This window comes from Pterocles gutturalis, unplaced genomic scaffold (assembly GCF_000699245.1).
Source record: "Pterocles gutturalis isolate BGI_N339 unplaced genomic scaffold, ASM69924v1 scaffold18059, whole genome shotgun sequence".
Lineage (NCBI taxonomy): Eukaryota > Metazoa > Chordata > Aves > Pterocliformes > Pteroclidae > Pterocles > Pterocles gutturalis.
The window spans coordinates 1-20,220 of NW_010128612.1; the positions used below are offsets into that span (position 1 = coordinate 1).

Genomic DNA, 20,220 nt, shown 5'->3' on the forward strand with positions numbered 1-20,220 from the left:
GAAGGGCTCCTCAAAGTCACTGTCTGCTGTCCCTGAGCGCTGGATGGACTGAATCCTCCTCCTGCAGAGGGGGCACTGAAGCTCGCCCTCAGCCCCCTGCTGGATACACAGATAACAGAGACGGTGGTGGCACAGCAGCACATAACTGGCCTTCTCCCACCTCTCCAGGCATATCGGGCACCTGTCCTCCACCTCTGTTTTCACTCTCAGCACTTGCTGCGGTGGGCTGGGGGGAGATGGGGCTGGGGGGGTGCCGGTGCTGCAGCAGCAGGCGTCACGCTAGAAAAGGAAGCGAGGCCATGGTCACTGGTTGGCCCCAGGGAGGGGTGGAATGAATGCCCAGGTCCCTCAAGAAGGAAACCATCCCAGCTCTCCAGGGCGAGGTTTCCGCTCCGAGCTCACCTCTGCTGCTGCGAGCGTGCCTCCCGGGTGCCCCAGCTACTGAACCGGGCAGGGCTGGGGAAAATCTGTTGATGGCTCTGGGGTCGGGTGCTGAGAGCTGCAACAAACAGCTCCCGCAGCAGGACACCAGCACCAAGGCCGCGCTCAAGACTCCGAACCTCACGATAATGCTCAGCCGGAGTCCAGGCACGCGACAGCTCCTCAGTGCCCGAATATAAGCACCGAGAGACACCGGGTCACTATCCATCGCTCAGCGACATCATAGTCCATCACTTGGAGATGTCTCAATCCATCCCTCGGTGACAACAGAACCCGTCTCTTGGGGACTTGCTGACACCGCAACCCATCGCTTGGTGACATCACTGTCCCTCACTTGAGGATGCCACGACAGGCCATCCTCGCCTGCAGCGCTCGCCTCCGCAGCACTACAGCCCCAGCACACGCATCTGGGGTTACCCCAGACGACAGGCCATCCTCGCCTGCAGCGCTCGCCTCCGCAGCACTACAGCCCCAGCACACGCATCTGGGGTTACCCCAGCACCAATGCCCACGCCATCCCGCTCATCTCTTATTAAACCAGTGATCTGAAGATTGAGATGAACTGCCAAGAACACACACGAACAAGGAAGGCTCAAACCCGCCCAATGGCCTGCCCAACGGCAATACCCTGAAGTAATCGGCTCCTTTTTGTTCCACAACAGCCTTTCGCTGGCCACTTACTGAGGTTTCTGTTTTCCCTTTAGGTCCATCTGTGGATCAAGCAGTAAGGGAATGGGCTTCCTCCACGTGTACTGAGCTGCTTCTAGCCAGCACCAAGTCCCTCGCCACTTCCCCTCCAAGAGGGGCTGGGTAGTGTCAGATTAGCAAACCTCCACCTGGATTTCTTTCCCAGCAGAAACTCGGGAGAAGCTTTGGTTTGGTCAAGAGGCAGAAGCTTTCCAGGGCCTTATGCCACCAGTGCCTTTTTTGTTCCCCACACTCTGGCTCTCCCTGCCTGTCTGCTGTGACTCTGGCAGCATTGGTGCAGTGTTGTAGCTCCAGGCAGCCTGGCACAACTATGATTCTCCTGGAATCCTCCTCCTTTCCACTTCTTTATCTGCTCATCAATGTCAGGACAGAGGCAGGAAAAGAAACTTCTGGGCTGATGTGGACTTAGCGCTGAGAGGGGTCATGGGTCACTCCTTCTGAGGGACTGACTGGGGGACCTAGCTATATGTTTTCTACTCAGTTATACATACAAATACTGAAAGGTGGGCCCCCAAATGTGTTTCAAGGGCTTTAGCAAAGGAACAACTTTAGAGAATGGCATAGAGCACCATTCAAATATATTTTCACCTCCTGAGCAAGAGGAACACCTAGATCACCTGTTACCCTGGGTAAATCTTCAGTGCACAGTGGAATGCTATGCAGAGAGATCTTACTTAATTGTGAAGAATTTAGCTGAGATATCAGAAGCAACATGTTATCAACACTCCTGAAGTAACATAGCCTGGTCAAAGTGACATGAATGTATCCCTTCTCAGACTGGCTTCTGCAATGCTGCACAGTGTTACTTTGTACCAGGTACTCTCAAGAGCAACTGAACACTTCATGAAGAGAAGGATGTGAATGGTTAAATCTTGCTAGGACCCCTGCACGGGGAAGGTGCCTAACCTGTAAATGAAACTTGAGACCTGTGTGCTACAGGAGTGGATTTGCGTGTCATTCAGCTATTTGTACTGTGTGAATTTAAACCAGCAGAATCAGGTTGGGACAGACATAGGTACAGCTGTCCTAGCTTAATCTACTGCCCAAGAAGTGTTAGAGTCTAAAAGTTTACATGGGATCAAGGAGGACTGGATAAATTAAGAGAAGAAAACAACCGAGGGTTACTGAACATACAGAATCTGCATCTGGCTTGGGAAGTTCCTGAGCTGAAAATGCTTGGGATCTAATAACATAGTAGAGAACAGTATCACTCATGCTTACCTTGTTCCTACTCACTTCTCTAAGCACTTCCTCGTGGCTACTGCTGGAATGAGGATATAGATTGGGCACAATGAACTTTTGGTCTGGTCCAGTAAGGCCCTTCTTGTATCAAACCCTAAACCCTAGTCTCTAACAACCTATCAGTCAACACCACCAATAAACAACATTAATGCTTTCACAATGTGCAGAGAAAGGGTAGGTACTTGCAGTGTTGTGCCAGGCAGTGAGAGAGAACAGGAGCAGAGTTCTCTGTCCTGTGGTTTCCAATGTCCCCAGGTGTCATGTGTGCTGAGAACACTCGTTCCCACTCAGGCCACTGTCCAAGCAAGACAGCCTGCTCTCACATGCTGGAGGCACACTGGCACTAGGAGGGGAAGCCACATGGACCAGCTCTGAACCTGCTCCCCACCTCCCCCCCCAGTCCTATTCCATATTTCAACTTAACTCTCTTCCCACCTGAAATGACCTAAGGAAAAATTATTTGAAATTTGCTCTGCTCAGTCTGGAACTCATCCAAAGAGAATGGAAACATTTCCATTTGTTTCATTAAGTTTTGGAACAGACCCTGTAACAGTGCATTCCAAGTTAGCATTCACGGGACATGCAGTTCAAATGTCTTCTCCCAAAGCTTGCAGTTGTGTGTAGGGTAGGAAAGAGAGAACTAATACGCTCAAACTCCTGAACCTAACCTACTGATTAAAGCTATGTGAAAACATTTGTGCTGGAGGCAAAGCCAGCTGAAAAGCCTCAGTAGTTCTGGCAAACCCACCAGTAAAAATATTTGGTAGACATCAACTTGATGGTTTTGCTATGATAAAGGACATTATTTACAAATGGAAACTGCTTTTTCCTTCGTTATTAATTTTGGGATTAATATGAAGCTTGGTAAAGTGGCAAATTTAATTTCAGTCTGTGCTTGGGCTCATTTCCTTTTCATATTCCCTTCCAACTTCTCACATTCGATGTCTATTTAATAATATTTGCCTACAGTGACTGAATGCCCTGAATTTCCTGGCAGAGCTGAGAAAGCAGTCTCTAGTATCTGTTCTATTATTTGTTCTGCATTTAAAATTCCTTCAGACCCATGTTGGCATTTGGATATTAAAGTGCAGGGTACATTACAGTCAGAACTATCTTCTAGTTACTGATACCTCCCCTCACAGACCCTTGACAAAGTCAATCTGTATGAATCCACCATACAACACTAAAACCATCTCATCCCTAGAGATAACATTAACACGCCACTGTTCTCTATAGAAACAGATTTTTCACACACATACATTTGTTTTTTCCTCCAAAATATCTAACCCATTTTTCTACTTTGAAAAAAATTATTATATCAGTTCCTTTTGCTCAGACAGATACTTAGTCATAGGTATTTGTTGGACTGGATTATACCTATCCATCCATGAACTATTTTATTGAATATCCATTAGCAGCACCTGTGCAAATAAGAGAAAAAGGGAAAATTTCACTATCACCAAAGATACTCCATGTTGATGGTATGAAAAAAGAAACTAAAATAGTTCTCGTGTTCCAGGCTGAGCCTGCAGGACAGGATGTCAGAGAAGCCTGTAGCCATTTTAAAAACTAACACCCTTAAACAAAACTTCTGGAGACATTATATTTTACCTGTCATAACACAGTGTTAATTCAGTAATTGTTCAGAGAAGGTCAACATGATATGGGCGTGTAATGTAGAAAGGAACCAATTTCATGTAAAAGAGTTAAATCGGACTTGAGATGTTGCATCAGCTTCTGTTCTTGCTTCTGTCTGACAATGATTCTCCATTTTAGAAATGTTCATCTACAATTGCTGTCTCTTGACTCCAAGACAAAGGAAAACTGACCACAACCCAGGCTTGGACTTGGACAAGTACTTTGTTGAAAATATGCGTAAATCTTGCAGAGGTCAGGAGAATACTCATGTGCAACCAAGTTAAGAGTGCTTACCTGTTTGCAAGCTCACTGGGAGTCTAACTGAATGCAGAATAATTGCAGAGAAACCAGTTATACTCAGTTGCTATAAAAATGCACATAGTAAACACTCTCAGCTCAGGTATTCCTGTGGCTTATCATGAATATGAATCTATCAATATTGCATCTAAACCACGCCTTGGCACCAGCCAGTCAACATTTGCATCTCTCGACATCTTTTAAAAATGAAGAATAAGCAGTGAAGTGAGCTGCAGCTACTGCTGAATAATGACAAATGCACAATCACTTCAACCTTGATGAATGAAAGTACCCCAGAATCCCACAAAGAAGAAAAACTGAACAGAATTCTGAAATTAAACAAACTATTCCTAAAATCTGTGGTTTGTTCATACAGTGCCACAACAGCGTTTACATAGCACTACTGTGGGTTTTCAGGAATTGAAAACACAAGTACCTGTAGCCTCCTCATGGCTTCCGAGTCATGATCAGCCTTCACTTTGCAAGCTACAAGCAACTGTGCTGTAGAAGCTGCCACTTGTTTGGCAGATGAGATGAGCTTCTCCTCACTAGCGTGGCCTTGTACCGAGGCATTAGCTGCTTCACAGAGATTGCTGGTTGCAGCTGCCACCATTCGGGCCTAGGAGACAGTAAAAAAAGTCATTGTTTCTCACAGGATATTATTTCTTCAGAGAAGGTGCTAGTTTTCCTTGAGAGAAGTAGTTACTCACAGCAGAAATAAGTCCCTGAGACCACTGTCCATCATCAGCTGCATTTGCAGGGATTGCTCCAACCTGAAAAAACAGTTCAGAGATGGCTTACGATGAAACAGAAAATGAAATTGGTTTGTCTCAGATTTAGACAAACAGTAATCCATAAAAAAAGGAAACACCTGCAGCTGTGACTGTGCCCAACACATACAGGAGCAGAAAATCCAACTGCAAGTTAGTTGTCAGAGCAAGTGTGTTTCCAGTGCCTACCTGCCTGCTCACATAGCGTCCAGCTTGCTATGCTGCTTGAATTGCCCCATCCCTGGAACATGTGGAGAAGTGCCAAAGTAATGATTGTTGCAGCCAAGACTTTGGCCTAAGCAACAGTTGAAGCAGTAGCTCCTAATCTCCTGGCCTTTGAAATAACTTATTTCTGTCTCCACAACACATTCGGATTTACATTGTTCCAGAGTCTTTTCTGATTCTGGCACTACAGGAAGGTACAGAACAGAAAGCTCCACAGGGAACCCCCCTGACAGCCTTCCTGCCTAATAATGGCATTTGAGGAGAGCACCCCATTTCTCTGCATGGCTCATCCACTGAAGTGTTCATGGCATCAGCAGTACTGGCAACAACCAGGAGTCAGTCTTCTTCCCATGTCAGATGAAAGCAATGACACAAAATTCTACAGCTGGTTGCCAGCCCCACACTCCCAACTGCCTGGGAGTTTTTGGGAGAGGCGCTGGAAGATGTGAAATGTAAACATGGTCCAGAAAGTTGTTGGATTTTAAAAGAAATGGAAATAGGGATTGGTGCATAATGAGGATCCCAGGGATTGGAACTGAATCATGAACAGAAGATGTGTTCGCTCATAGCTATGGTGACACTTTTGTATAACTGAGAAATCTGTTATACAAAAGAATATACAAGGTCCCTGAATTCTTTAGGTTTCAAGGTTTTCTTGCCTAATCATCCACTGAAAACATATTTTAAGTAGACCACAGATGCACGAGTCTAGTTAGTGGTGTCTGAGTTTTGTGTGTGTGCATGTGTCAGTGAGTGAATAGGGGGGTGGCGTGGAAGAAGATAGATCAGATGCAACTTCCCAGACTTCATCTATACTGCAGAAATGGAAATGGCTGCCTAATATGAAAATAATTATTTTGTAACAATTCCACAGGGGAAAGTAGTTACACTTAAAATTTCTTTAGCAAACTCTTCAACTACAGTACTGCACCAATTTGCCATGTAAGATACTTTCACAGCCTTTACCAAGCAATGTTGGAAATGTATTTGGGACAAGAACGTGCCTGGTCTGCACACATCCATGCAGTTGGGTAAGAATTTCCCACTGCCTCCAGACCAAAAGTCAGTGAGGAATCTCAGCCAGCAGTCCGCACAGTTTGCTGTTCAGTATGGAAGCAATAGATGTGGAGCAGATCAAACTTGTCCTTCCCACCTACATGCCAGCCATGCTTTTCTGGGGGGAGTCCATACCACATGCCTCAGAAAGTTTCTTACAAAAGCAAAACATTTTCCCTAGTAACAGTTAACAAAATCTTCCCACCAAGCAGGTTGGAGCCATTCTCTATGGGCAAGAATTTGGTCAGTCATTTTAGAATCCAGCTTCACGTACTTCTGGCTGACCTGGAGATACAGGCTACCAGAGCATTCAGGATACCCCATAATGACAATTGCCTAAGCACTAATAATTAGTCAGGAAAGAAGAGAGGGTTAGGGCTTCATTATTTCAGAAGTATCTTAATGGCTTTATTTATTCTAAGAAGTTATCATAATGAGGGGGTTTGCCACAAACAATTCTGAAGTTTGATGTTTCATTAAATTTTGATTTTGGTTGGGATTCCTTTCTTCCCTTAAGGACCACAGATCTTCCAAGGAGGCAAGAAACCATCAGTAAAAGCCTTTTGCTGCAAAAATTCCTGATCTTTCAGCAAGTTACTATGGAAGAGTGACGGATAAAGCAAAATGGCTAAATTCAGTAAAGCAGGCTGATACAGCACTGTATTTGACAGGTGGGCTTCTAATTAGAACAGCAAGCTACAGCTTTCCTCAAACAGACAGATTAAAGTGATTTTAGCAATTATCTGAACTTGAATGGAACAGGATGCAAGTGCTGTTAGCCTCAAGCTGAAAGACAGAAATGTACATGGGAGAGCAAAGAAGCCAGAACTACCCGAGGGAGATTCAGGGCTGGTACTAGGATAGAACACATTCTGTATTATTCTGTACAGCTTTACAACAGTGGTGGAGAGGAAAGTAAAGCAAGCTGTATGTCATAATGGAACTAAGTAAGAACAGGTCTTATCACATAAAACAAGACTGCACAATAATCTAAGCGAAACAGGTAAGTAAAAATTCTCATGTTTTTGAGTGTCCCCACAGCCAGATTTCAATGGGCAGTAATAACGTCTTGTTTTAGGCATTGCTGATAAGTTCCTTATGGTGGGTCTTTTCAAACAGTTACATCACTGTTGTTCTGAAACTAGTGCTCTGTGCTCCTGCTGGAACTAAAAGCACAAGCTCCGCAGGAATCCTAGCTGAAGTAGACAGCATAGTGCTTTTTTGACAGGATTCATGACACAGTCTGCTCAGAATAAAGAATGAGATGAAACTGGAAACCATAACTATACAACAACAATGATCCTATAACAAAGTGTTCTCACACGCAACATATCTGTCTGATGTTCAGATTTTAAGTTTCAAAGTATATGAACCAGGAAAAAACACAGTGACAGATATGAAATTAATTACAAAGACCTCAATCCTGACCAGACCAAAAGGACAACACATGTTATGAGCATGCTTTCCATTGGTCCCAAGAATAATTACAAGCATGTCCACTTAAATGTACTGAATTTGCAAGCAGGCCTGTGTCCCCACTAAATCAGATGGCGAAACATCGAGGGCACAATTTGTGAGGCCCTTTGCTATTCTGGTCCAGAGTGGCATTTTATACTGTGTCATTTGTTTTCGGGTCCCCAAGCTGTCTTTTGGGACTATACATTACTAGCTTGAATCACAGATCTTCACAAAATTAAAAAAAATGCATAAATACAAAAACTCCCCACAGCTGAAACATGTCAAGAGCCAAACACTTGATTATACTTGTGAGGTTTAAATAAATATAATTATGGTTTGTTTTTTTTTTTTAACAGAACCAAGGCCTGGGCCATCTATTGTGATGATCAATGGAAAGATTTAGATTCTCATTAGTCATTCCCAAGCTTCTCTCCTACTGTTTTAACAGAGAACAGTTAAAAGACCAGATGAAGTTTTGATGCTTTCTCCCCTTACTGTTGCTACTTGCCCTGTTTACCCACCTTTCCCTGTGCCACCAGTTCTCTCTGGGCTGCTGAAGCTGACTTCACAAGGGCACTGGTAGCAGCTGCAATGGATTTAGCTGCTTCCAGGATCTGTTCTTCGAAATCCAGAGTCTCATCTGCTTGCTATAACCAAGAAAGAACAATGTCACACATTATTAATCTGAAAGCAGCTGTATTTTCAAGATTGAGGTTATATACAAAGTGAGACAAGAAGATTTTGGAACACATCAGTAAATTCAATGAGACCTATAACATAATTTTATGCAAAGGAGTTTCATGTGGACTAAAGCTGGGAGTCAACATAACTGAATTTAAATATTAAGTGGCCCTTGTGGCTGCTCACACATGAAATTGAGTATCACACAGATACTTGAAGAATTGCCTTCAACTTTCTAATACACTACCTCCACTAGGGCTACTCAAAACTACATTCAGAAAAGTGCAGGTCCGAAAATAAATTCTTGTTTTTACATATTGTCTTGTAGTGCTACAGTACCAGCTTTCAAGATTGCTAAACTAGGTACACCATTTTCTAAATACTTAAAAAGACTTAAAGCATTAGAAAAGATCAGTGATAAATGTATATTGTCTCATTCACCTGTACTAAGAAATGTAATGTAGATACTAGGCAAGTGCATGGATTTCACAGCTTTTGGTAAGAGCTGTCATTTCACAGTGAGCAGTGTTGTGAAGCAGTCTAGTTTAGTCACCTTGGAGATACGATGTTCCAAAGGTCTGTCTGGAACACTTCAGTCATCCAAATGTGTCTTTCAACAAGCATGTGCAAATAGAGGGATCAGCTGTTCCTAATAGGGGTTCTTGCTATTTAAAATGCAAATCTATTGTTCCATAAAACAACAACTTCCCTGACTTCCTAATCACTTAGATACTGAAAACACTTATCCACCTAAGCACGCTTACTAGCTTCTGAACAGTTAACAAAATAGATGGAGATAAATGGTTATTGTTCTTTTAATCAGAACCAGGCCTGAGCCGTGTATTCTGATTGTTTGTTATACAAAATAAACCAACAGAAACTGGTTTAAAAATAAAAGCCTACCACAATCCAATGCAGTATGACCAGTAGGACTAGTGGATACAATACCAGAACAGACCACCTTGAGAGAGATGAGGCTTTTTGAAATACAGGTTTCTTCCAGCTTACGCAACCACAGTGTTCTTGTGTCAAATAACTAACTTGAGGAACACCAGCTAAGTGGGCTTTGAGTTAGAAAACTGGGCAATTCATTTGCAAGTCTAAGCACAGCCACCTAAATTTAAGTCAGGTTTAGTTCTCCTGATACTGCAACCTGATGAAGTAGTAGTCATTCATAAAATAATAGAAGATAATTATGAGTAATTGAAAATCATTACAAAATGGCACATCAAGCCATGCTCAGACCTACAGCACTAACTGCCACATAACTAAAACAAAGACCAGAGGATGAAACCGTAGCATCCCTAGAGACCAGAAAAACCAAGTGATCTGAAAATAAAAACTGATGTGTAGATGAAGTTGTTTGGCACATAAGGTTTTTCTTATCCTTTAGGAAAAGCCACCTAATTCAAGGAAAAGTATTTGTCCTGCCTTGCCATTGGGCTAATCCCATCAACTAAAGCACGTTTTTTTAATAAGAGTAGAAGAAATTGTTTTGTAAAGTGTGCAAGTCACGTTCCACACACATTTTTGGCAATGCTTGCAATGTAACATCATGACCATTATTATATCTAAGTGTTAATCACATTGGTCCTGAATTTATGGAACAGGCCTCAAGTCTTATTTATAAAACTCATACTTCAATCATGACAAAACAAAACCAAAGAGACCAAATGGAATTCAGTATAATCACTATCAGATTTCTTTCCATTATTACAAATAATGCATTGTTGACTTTAAGTTGACTAGACTTAAAGTGAAATACCAACAAAAGTACCGCTGGATGATAGGCAATTTAACAGACTCTTACTGCACTTCCACTTTTAACAGACTGTTATTGCACTTTTATTTTTGTCCAAGGGTCCCTGTTATTGAGAGTTTTAAAGTTTTCATTTCCAACATAACCAAATATATTATGTATATTATTCTTTATATGTCAATGTTGTCAGGAATTCAAACATAAGTGAGCATTTCAGTATCTGCTTAAAGGAGGTGTCACTCTTCCACAAAGTTCAATAAAATGCCCATAGCCATACTCTGATCTATTAGGGAGCCACGTACGTGCCCAGATAGTATCCAATTTGCAAAAAAAACCAGCCACCAAGGGGATGCTGAAGAAAAGTAGTTGTTTGAACTCAGTTCAGCATAGTGAGTGGAATAAATAGTGCATGTAAGTGCTAAGCAAAAATGACTCCTTTCAAAGGAAATGCAGAGAAATCACATCTTGCATTGCTGAGAATGCTACTGTACCATGGCTGGATTCACTTCCACTGCAGAGCAGCAGGTAAAGCTCATCAGGAAGACAGATAGCTAAACCTTAGTATCTCATCACATAACAGGTCAATTCCCCTGGTACCAAATGAATTTCTTTCCAACTATGTTGAAATCTGGGGTGTGGGGAGAAGAAAGCACACCCTGAGTTTCTCAGACTTCCAAATCCTGCATTTCCTGTCATCTCACAACTTCTTCTATTTCTGGAAAAAAGAAAAATTTTCTATTGACAGTTGATCCCTTCTGCGGAGAATTTACTTCTGAAGCAGCCTTACACAGCTCTCAAACTGTGGAACTTCTGTTGAGTTTTCATCTTTTCTAACAAATCCTTGTTTTCTAGTCCTTCCCTGCAGTTTTCCCTTCAGCATTCTCAGGTAGGACATCGAAGGGCTGAATGCTCCTGTTTGAAATGGAGAAGCAGGCACAATGCTCGGTCGGTGCTGTGGGTATGTTTACCTGCCTGTAGTCTCCAAAGAGCATTCCTTATCAACAAGGACACACAGCAGCCCAAGACTGAACACGGCAAAATGCCTTACAAGAGAAATAATTCTTCTACCCATTCCCATTATTAAAGAGTGTGTCCTGAACTGTCTTAAGGTCACACTCATCAAAAGTACCCTCACAACATGAGTCAGTTCACAGCCTTCGTGAACAAGTCACGAGCAATTAAGTGATACATGGCAGAAAACACTTCTTTAGAAAACCAGATCTAGGAGACAAGTGATCAGCTTCTCCTTCCTCAAGTAGCCCCCATGAAGATCAGCATCTTTTTTTCCACAAGCTTAAACTACTAAGTTGTTATTGACTATGTAGAGGTATAAATGGGTTGGAACATGAAGTCACCGGAACAGACAAACCAAAATTATTAGGCTAGCTACAAAGTCTGTATCCTGAAAGTGTTGATTGCACCATTAAAAAAATAGAATTGGAGATGTTTTTGTACTGTATTGTAATCAGTTTTCTATAGAATCTCCATTATTAGGGGTAGCATAAATAAAGTCAGGGTTAATAGGAGAACAAATGAGGCCCCAATCCCACTGCTAAACAGTAGAAAAAAATTACAAAAGACAAACCATTTTATTTTGAAGCAGCTCTCATCTTCTATTTCATAAAGAGAAAACCAATATGGGCAAGGTACTGCACTGAGCCATGGAGAACACATTAACCATTTCAGTGAAAGTCAGTTCTTGGCACAGCTGCTGCTCACTGCTATAAAAGGCCCTACACAACTTTTGAGTCCCTCCAAGAGCAACTCTGCCGATAAAGGAACCCTTCATGTATCTATTTTAAATCAGATTAGGAGTTTGCAGGAAATCTTCTAAACCTGCTTGTGAATGAATGTACTCCTCCATATTGCCTTCTACTATGTTAAAACCCCCGGAGACAGGGCAGGACACTGTAGGAATATGTTTGATATATAGTTGGATTAAATAACAACCTAATATATCAAACATATCACACAGAGTCCTGCAGAAAAAGGCATCCAGGTTTGATTCATCTTGGGAAAAAAAAAAAAAAGGACAAACTGCTAAGAGGTAACAGCAGGGAACTCTTATTGACTACTAAAGACACTTGTGTTTGAAGGCATACGCCTGCACAGAAGCACGAAGAGCATACCAACAGAATAGGGTAGGTCCAGCAATGCTCTCTGCGGTTGTACCTCATCTACCGTAACTTTTTCCTTTAAAGTGCTTTTTCCAGTATTAGTGAAGCATGTAGTTTTTATTAGACAAAATGTTTTTCTTCCTCAAAAAATTACTAATTTTGGGGGGTTGTTATTTTACAGACAGTGCCATATTTGCATAACAGGAGGAATATATGGCTGCATTCCAAAAATGGAAAATGGAACAAAAGAGTTCACAGTCAGGAAAAACATAATTGTGTTATTTAAAGGAAATATGACAGCCAAAACTCGCTTAATGAACAGTAAAGATCTCACTGCTTCACAGATCATTCCCCACCTTGAACACTGCAATGAGAATACTGAATGGGCTGTGTGCTACAGGAAGGAGTAACAACAGCTACTTAGGAGACTCCTCAAAGTGTTTGCAAGATACAAGCTCAGAAGACAGACAAATATTAATAGGGTATCAATGGGACAGTGGGCTAGTGGACTAAGAATTTTAGGAGCACATTTCACCAGCAGCCTGATGACCAGGATTTAAAGGAAGCATCATACAATAAAACATGGGCAGCAGTTAGCAGGTCTGTGAATTTATTAGAGATTGTTCTCTGGGAGAAGATGATTCCCAGTAGTAGAAAATTAAGACATCTCATGCTATTGGTCTCAGTCTAAGACATCAAGAGGGTGTGATACATGCAAAAATATGAAAACAAGGAAAAGAATTTTAAAAATCCAAAAGTATAAAAAAAATTAAGTGGGACAAATTTAGTGGGACAAATGAGGAAACCCCTATGTTCAACTTTTTTTTTTTTTTTTTTTTTTTTTTTTTTTTAGAGGTAGCAGACAAACTGGAACACACAAAGATGAAAATTTCAAGCCTAACTCAAATGACTCCCACTCCCTGCCCCAATAACAGAAGCTTACCCAAAAATTGAGAATCGGCCACCAATTAATAATGATGAAGATGATGGACTTCTTGCAGGCAACTTATTCTAAAATTGCCAACTAAGGACTTCTCTGCAAGTTCACTCGGTGATGATTACTGTTAATCAAAGCAGGATATTGGTCTAGTTGGACCAGCAGCCTGTTTCGTTGTAGAAGATACCTACTATTCTGGCATTTCACAGAGTAAGCATAAGAAAAAATCAATTGTATCAACCCCCTGACCTAGTCTAGGCGTTCACACTATAACACTGTGTGTGTTGTCCAAGATGAGCATCAGACAGAGCCTGTGCAAAGCAGGAAATCCTACTCTGGGAGGATACAAGCTACAAGTCTTCAGTAGAAAAAGGGGTATTTGAGCCACTCTGTGATCTTCCTAGTACCTTTACTGTGTATTACAATCCATATTGTGAAAGGGATTAAACATCTAAAAAAGGATGTAAAGGCTGTTTAAATCCCAAATTAAATAAACAGTTGGATATGGATTTTAGTTTCAGAAAATGACAAATAAACAGACAAATAAATCACAGGCAGACTGCATACTCAACATGTTAAATGAGGAGCAGGTGTGAGAACTGTATTCACTGTGAAATTACAATGACCCTGTGGTAGCTTAGATGTTGGAAGGAAACTACTCCAGGGTTACCAGGCAACACACATATACTATTGTGCAGTGATTGTATAGAAAAGGTGATGGAGGACTCTTCCCCTCAGACTGGGTCTGTGTCCTCTGCTCTGTAGAGTCTCATTATAAAGGTCCATTATTCTTTATAAACGAAATGGATGTACTTGTTAAAAAATGCAGGACAAAGAGCATTTCTTTTTCATGCGCTAATTTATTCCCATCACTAAGCAGGGGGAGGGAGAAAGTCCTCAAAGAGTGAAGCTACCAAGGACTACTTCATCTGATGTTGCTGAATGACAAAATACCACCCTGCACCGAAAACAATCATCCAACACTGAATGTTCTTGAGGCCCTGCTTTTTAGCAAGACTTCTCATTAGCTTTACTTAGAAAACTGTTCTGCACCTACAGAGCAGCATAATCACGGAAATAGATACATCGGCCTTTCCTGAAGTCACTTACACAGCCCAAGCATGATTTTCATTGTAAAGAGATCGAATTCTAGGCAACATGATAATTTCTTCTAAAACCTGCCTGTTGACACAAGGCAAAAGGTAGCAATTCTCTGTGATCCAGTCTTGTGAGCTATGCATACAACCATAAGTCACAGCAGTTTCATACATTCCCTCTGTACCATGCATGGAAATATTTGGTTTAATTTTATATTACATATTCAGAGACACGTTTGAAATGACCTGGCAACATGCAACACTACTTGCTTTCATAAAGAACTGTAATTTGTTTTCCTTCAGGAAAATTAAATAGAAATGGTCATACCACGTATGTGATTTGATACTGAAGCAGCTACTCTTTTAGCATGGCATAAAATGCTAGGTTTTTAATCTTAGAAAATCCTGAAGGTCTTTTACATTCTGCTGAATCTCTTCTGTGTTGCTGCTGCTTTCTCCTGCTATACTCCACACATTCAGATGAGAACAAACGGTCTTCAAAGGAAAGCAAGTGAGAATGACTTTTCACACCAGTAAAATGTGTTTGGAATCAGAAAAGTAATCAATCATCAGTAAGGATGCTGTAACTCTTAAAAGCATTTCTAACATTTGGCTTTTCTTCCTTTGCTTGCTCATGGCTGGTGCTTGACTCACTTCCTGAACAGCATCTTTTTTACCGTCTTCCTTCAGGGACAAGTTCCACCCAGTGCAGTGTCTACTGGCACCGAGACTGATCCCAAGTTTGATTCCTTATACCATTGTCACGGACAGTAACAAAGCATACACCAATATATGGGCTATATGCATCTTCTGCTTTATTAACTTCTAAGAAACAATGGGGATGGACACTCACCTTTGGCTTGGCTCTTGGTTTCAGCTGCTCTAATTTCTTTGCTGCAGCCTCAATTGATGCTGCAGCCCCTAGTAGCTCTGCCTCCGCAATGACTGTTGGGTCTTCTGGATCCACCCACTCTGTCCCTGAAATTAATGGAGACAAAGACAATAACTCCAGCGGTGCTGTGTGCTGCCATTCAACCAGGTTGATTCACAATCACACTTCAAGCGTCAAATCCAGCATGCACATTGCAGAGAGCTGGTTTTAGTACCATAATGGCATAAAACCACTGTAGTTTATGCCACTGAGAACAAAATGTAGGTCAGATTAAAAAAAAGTATTTATCAGGATTATTCTGTTATGAAAGTAACTTAATTAAGAACTGTGTAAGCAAAGAAGTTTTGAAAAGGGATACTGGGAACAAAAGCAGCTGTCACTCAACTTTCATTTACTAGAGTTCTTACTAAGATGGTTTCTAACTCGACCAAGTTGTAAGGTAGATTGAGAAGTCTGAATGGTAAAGAGGACATGTTACAGACAACAGATACTCATCCACAGCACACTTTTCAGAGTCTCTTTTTTGGCAGTGGTTAGAGATGAAGCTATTATTGACTGAAGAAAGCATGCTTTCGGCAATGTGTTTTTAACAGCAGTGTAGAGAAGGCCAAAGCAATTTCTACAACATATCCAAAAGTCAACTTTTTATTTTTTGTTGAGCTTTTGGCATTTCTCTTGGCTCAAAGAAAATTTTGTAGGTCCACAAAATGAATACTTGGCTGGAGGTGATCTCAGATTTTTGGAAGTCCGTGCATTATTATTTTCAATTTCATAACATTATTCTCTGGATGACAAGATTCAGAAAGCATCCATGTTTTGGATTGAGGGAGGCAATGAAACAGCCATAAGGAAAATTAGATGGTGGGAGAAAAGGAAACCAGAGAGAAAACTTCTAAGGTCATAACTACTAGGGGCAAGGGGAGGAAGTGGCGTCACAGATGGAAACAGAAAAGGATGGGAAACTGTATACACCAGGCAAAGGAAGACTAAGCTAGAATGAAAAAAAAAGAAAAAAACCCCCAAACTTAAGGCCTTGTTAAACTTACTGAAACTGGATCAGAAACTTTGGGTGAACCTAATATTAAAATATCAACTGAAACATTAATCATTTTTAGGGAAGAACAACTGGGCAGAAGGATACTGGCACTTTGCATCAGGAACAGCATAACCCATGTCTGATTCATCAAACATCAAAGGAAATAACTGTGAATGCCTATGGGTCAACATTGCGCCAGCTAAAGAATGAGGCAGTTTCTGCTACAGACAACCAAATCACAGGAGAATACAGAATGACTGGCTCCTATATATAATGTATATAGATCTATATATATAGCTGAAGTCCATGGTACTGTAATCCTAAGGAGCTGTTTCATGCTGCTAATCCCTATATAGTATGCATATATGCATTTTATATCAAATATCAAAACATTACCAGAGACAATTTCTCAGCTCAAATAGTGTACAAGATGAAAGAATTCTACAGTAAACCCTAACACTGGCAGATAAGCAGGGAAAAAATATTTTTAAAACAGGCAGCCTGTATAAACACGGTCAAAACCAAACTTGTAAAAGGTAGCAGTTCCCCTTCAAAAAAAGGCATTTCAGAAAGTTGAAAATATCTACATGCTAAATTGGTTAGGAGACAGAATTTTATCATGTATCTATAAATGAAAATTAGGAATAAAACTGGGAATGGTTAAAAAACATTCTACCTTCCCCAAAAACTTCTAAAGTGAGTAAGGAAAAATCCTCTACAGGCAGTAAGTGACAAAAAGAAATAAAAGGTGACTTTTTATTTTCATTAATATGAATTAAAATTCAAAACATACTGTAAATGAAGAAATATCTCCAAAGATGAGGACAAGAAAAATATTTTGAAAAAGCATGTAGGGAATAGAAAAATTCTGATACAGGCTTGGCTTGTTAGCAAATGAAAACAGCAATTTCAAAACATAAATAAGAGTGCAGAATCATAGAATCATTAAGGTTGGAAAAGACCTCAAGAAGGGCAACGAAGCTGGTGAAGGGTCTGGAGCACAGGTCTGATGAGGAGCGGCTGAGAGAGCTGGGGGTGTTTAGTCTGGAGAAGAGGAGGCTGAGAGGAGACCTCATCACTCTCTACAACTGCCTGAAAGGAGGGTGCAGGGAGGGGGGTGCTGGGCTCTTCTCTAAAGGAACAAGTGATGGGACAAGAGGAAACGGCCTCAAGTTGCGCCCGGGGAGGTTTAGGCTGGATATTAGAAAAAATGTCTTCACTGAAAGAGTGATCAGGCATTGGAACAGGCTGGCCCGGGAAGAGGGGGGGGCGCCACCCCCGGGGGACGTGTAGATGTGGTGCTTCGGGACATGGTTTAGTGGGTGAGGTGGTGTTGGGTTGGACTTGATGATCCTTGGAGGCTGAAGAATTCAGTAAATTTACCTGAACAGGGAAAAAGCATAATGTAGATCACTGTTATATCAAACAGAGTATATATATTATCACACAGAGGAAAAAAAGAAACCCATAAGAAAATAACAAGGGTTTCCCATATATGAAAAGTGTTTAATCAGGATTCTTTTCCAAGGAATGTGTACTGATAAAGGCAGGAAATAACTGAGGAAAACCTGCAGTGTATATTATACAGAATATCAGAAAAAATTAGTATAGTGTTCTCTGGCCTAGCTTAGGAAAGAGTAAGTGAACAAACACGAATTTACTTGAAGCCTTGGGGAGAGGGGGGCAGAATTTAAAAAAAAGTTATTACAATGCTTTATTCAAAATAATTTACTGTAGCATTCTATTAGCTATGAGATTAGACTGCTTATATGCTTTTGTGATGGCTGTGAAGATTTCTTTGGACTATTCTAATGTTCCCAGTAAATCTGGTGGTAAATGTGCTTCAGCAGCAGTGATGTAACATTTAATAGCACCACCCTTAATACGTATTCATCTCATTTAAAATGTAGAACATTGGAAATGTCATCCTAAGAGTTCGCATGCATCACTGGATAAAAATTTTACTAGGGAAGTGAGTATCTGAGAAAAATATCACTTATCTGTTATAAAAACAGTGAACTTCCCCTAAGCAACAGAATTCGTTGCTTATTTGAGTGCTGAATTTATGTTTGTCCACAAGCTGTTCAATTCTAAGAGTTCAGGAAATCACCCAGACAATTTTCTGTTAGTTTCACTAACATACTTGTCAGGGCAGGACCCAGACAGAGGACTGTAAACACTATAGACCTAAAACTGACATCAGCACTAGAGGATGAGAATTAATTCAGTAAGATGATGGTATACCCTTTTATTTGAAGCTGGAAAGCAACTATCACTGCAAAGCAAAGGATGTATTTTGACTGAACAAACAAGAGTGTAAGCAAAGGAACCAGCCATCTGATTGCAACTCAGCCACCAGTTCGAGAGGAGTGATAACTGTATTTTGTTTTCTGCTACCCTGGGTCTTGAGTGCTGTGCTTGATGTTTCCATCTTCAAAGGCGACATGATTTTTAGATGACTTATGACCAATCATATAAGTGAGAGGATCAACTAGACACGTTTACCAACACTATGAACAAGTGAATACCAGCAGAGAAATTAACAGAGTGGAAGCAGGTGGTACCAAGACACTTAGAACATACTAAAAGGGTTTTTGTTAAGTTTTTGGATCATAATCTCTGGAGTAAAAAGCACACTGTACTGGTAGGCAGGCTGCCCAGCTCACCTTTCATTGCTTCTGCTGATTGGATGAGCTCTGTGACAGCACCAGCAACCCGCTTGGAGAAAGAGGCCAACTGATGCTTTAGTTCTGGAGTTGGTTTTTGAAGGATCTAGACAAAAAGATGAAATGTAATAATGCATATTAGTAAGGATTCCAGAGAATGCTGGAACATTCCCAAGGCACACTAATGAAAGGTTTATTTTGTACAGCAATCAGCTGAGAGAAAACCTGAGTCCAGTGAGAGAAATACAATTATCTGTGAACCACTAGGAGCAAAGGCTTACACTGCAACCTCTGATGCATACTAGGAAAGTGGCACTCCCTTGCATTTCTACAGGAACTGACAATATGGTCTGGAAGTTCTCAGTACTGAAATTAGGACAAAATTCTCCAAAACAGAGGCGCATGTGTGAGTTATGTGGGAGGAACATGCAGCTTTAGCACTCCATTCTCGGATATTATATTTATTATACTTACCCATCAGACTTAGTCTTTCTAAACTGCTGGAGAGGAGCTGATTTTCTAACATTAAAAACCAGTTGGTCACTATTTCTAAAAATAGAATTACAAAGCTCTGCAAGATAGTGCCTCTTCCGGAAAAAAACAGCAGTTTTTTGGTGAACACAATGGAAATGCCAAGCCTGGGCAAGACCCTTAAACAGAAGGGGAAGAAATACACCTCTGAACTGAATTTGCATCAAGTATTAAGCCGTGCTTCTTCAAATGGAAAACAGTCAGACATTCAGTCAGTGAAGTTTAATTCTTCCCCTGAACAGGCTCAACATTTGCATTTTTAATTCCCATATTGTAAGGAGAAAAAACACTAAGTATGTACACTTAAAAACTACTTCTGAGAGACAGTGATAGCTATATATAGACAGATTAAAAGCAAAACAAGAGGTTGGGTCTTGAAAGTCACATTCAGGTGTGCATTTTCTTAATGTTTTCAAAAACTCCCCCACAACGCAGCTCTGAAAACTAGGTACACATTGAAAATACATTTTATCTTGTTGCAAGTGTGTTTCTCATTTTTCAGTGAAATGCCTAAGCCCTTACTTTGACAGAATAAACTAAATTGGATTGCGTTCTTAACTTTGCCTGGTGTGAACTCTGCCACGCAAGGAATTCTATCTCTCTGGAACTGCCATCTCAATGTATGGGTGGACTGGTCTCCTGCTTCCTAAGGACGATCTTTAGTCAACT

General features: G+C 40.9%; 1 protein-coding gene across 1 annotated transcript in view; it reads right to left on the reverse strand.

Annotated features, from left to right (window-relative positions):
* Window positions 1–4,762: 4,762 nt before the first annotated feature.
* LOC104466313 (talin-2) overlaps window positions 4,763–20,220 on the reverse strand; it is a gene marked incomplete at both ends in the record, with an annotated part of 60,495 nt that continues 45,037 nt past the window's right edge. Inside the window, 5 exons of the mRNA XM_010079692.1 lie at window positions 4,763–4,945; window positions 5,037–5,099; window positions 8,357–8,482; window positions 15,280–15,404; window positions 19,021–19,126. Coding sequence (XP_010077994.1) covers window positions 4,763–4,945; window positions 5,037–5,099; window positions 8,357–8,482; window positions 15,280–15,404; window positions 19,021–19,126 — 603 coding nt within the window. The remainder of the gene's footprint in view (window positions 4,946–5,036; window positions 5,100–8,356; window positions 8,483–15,279; window positions 15,405–19,020; window positions 19,127–20,220) is intronic.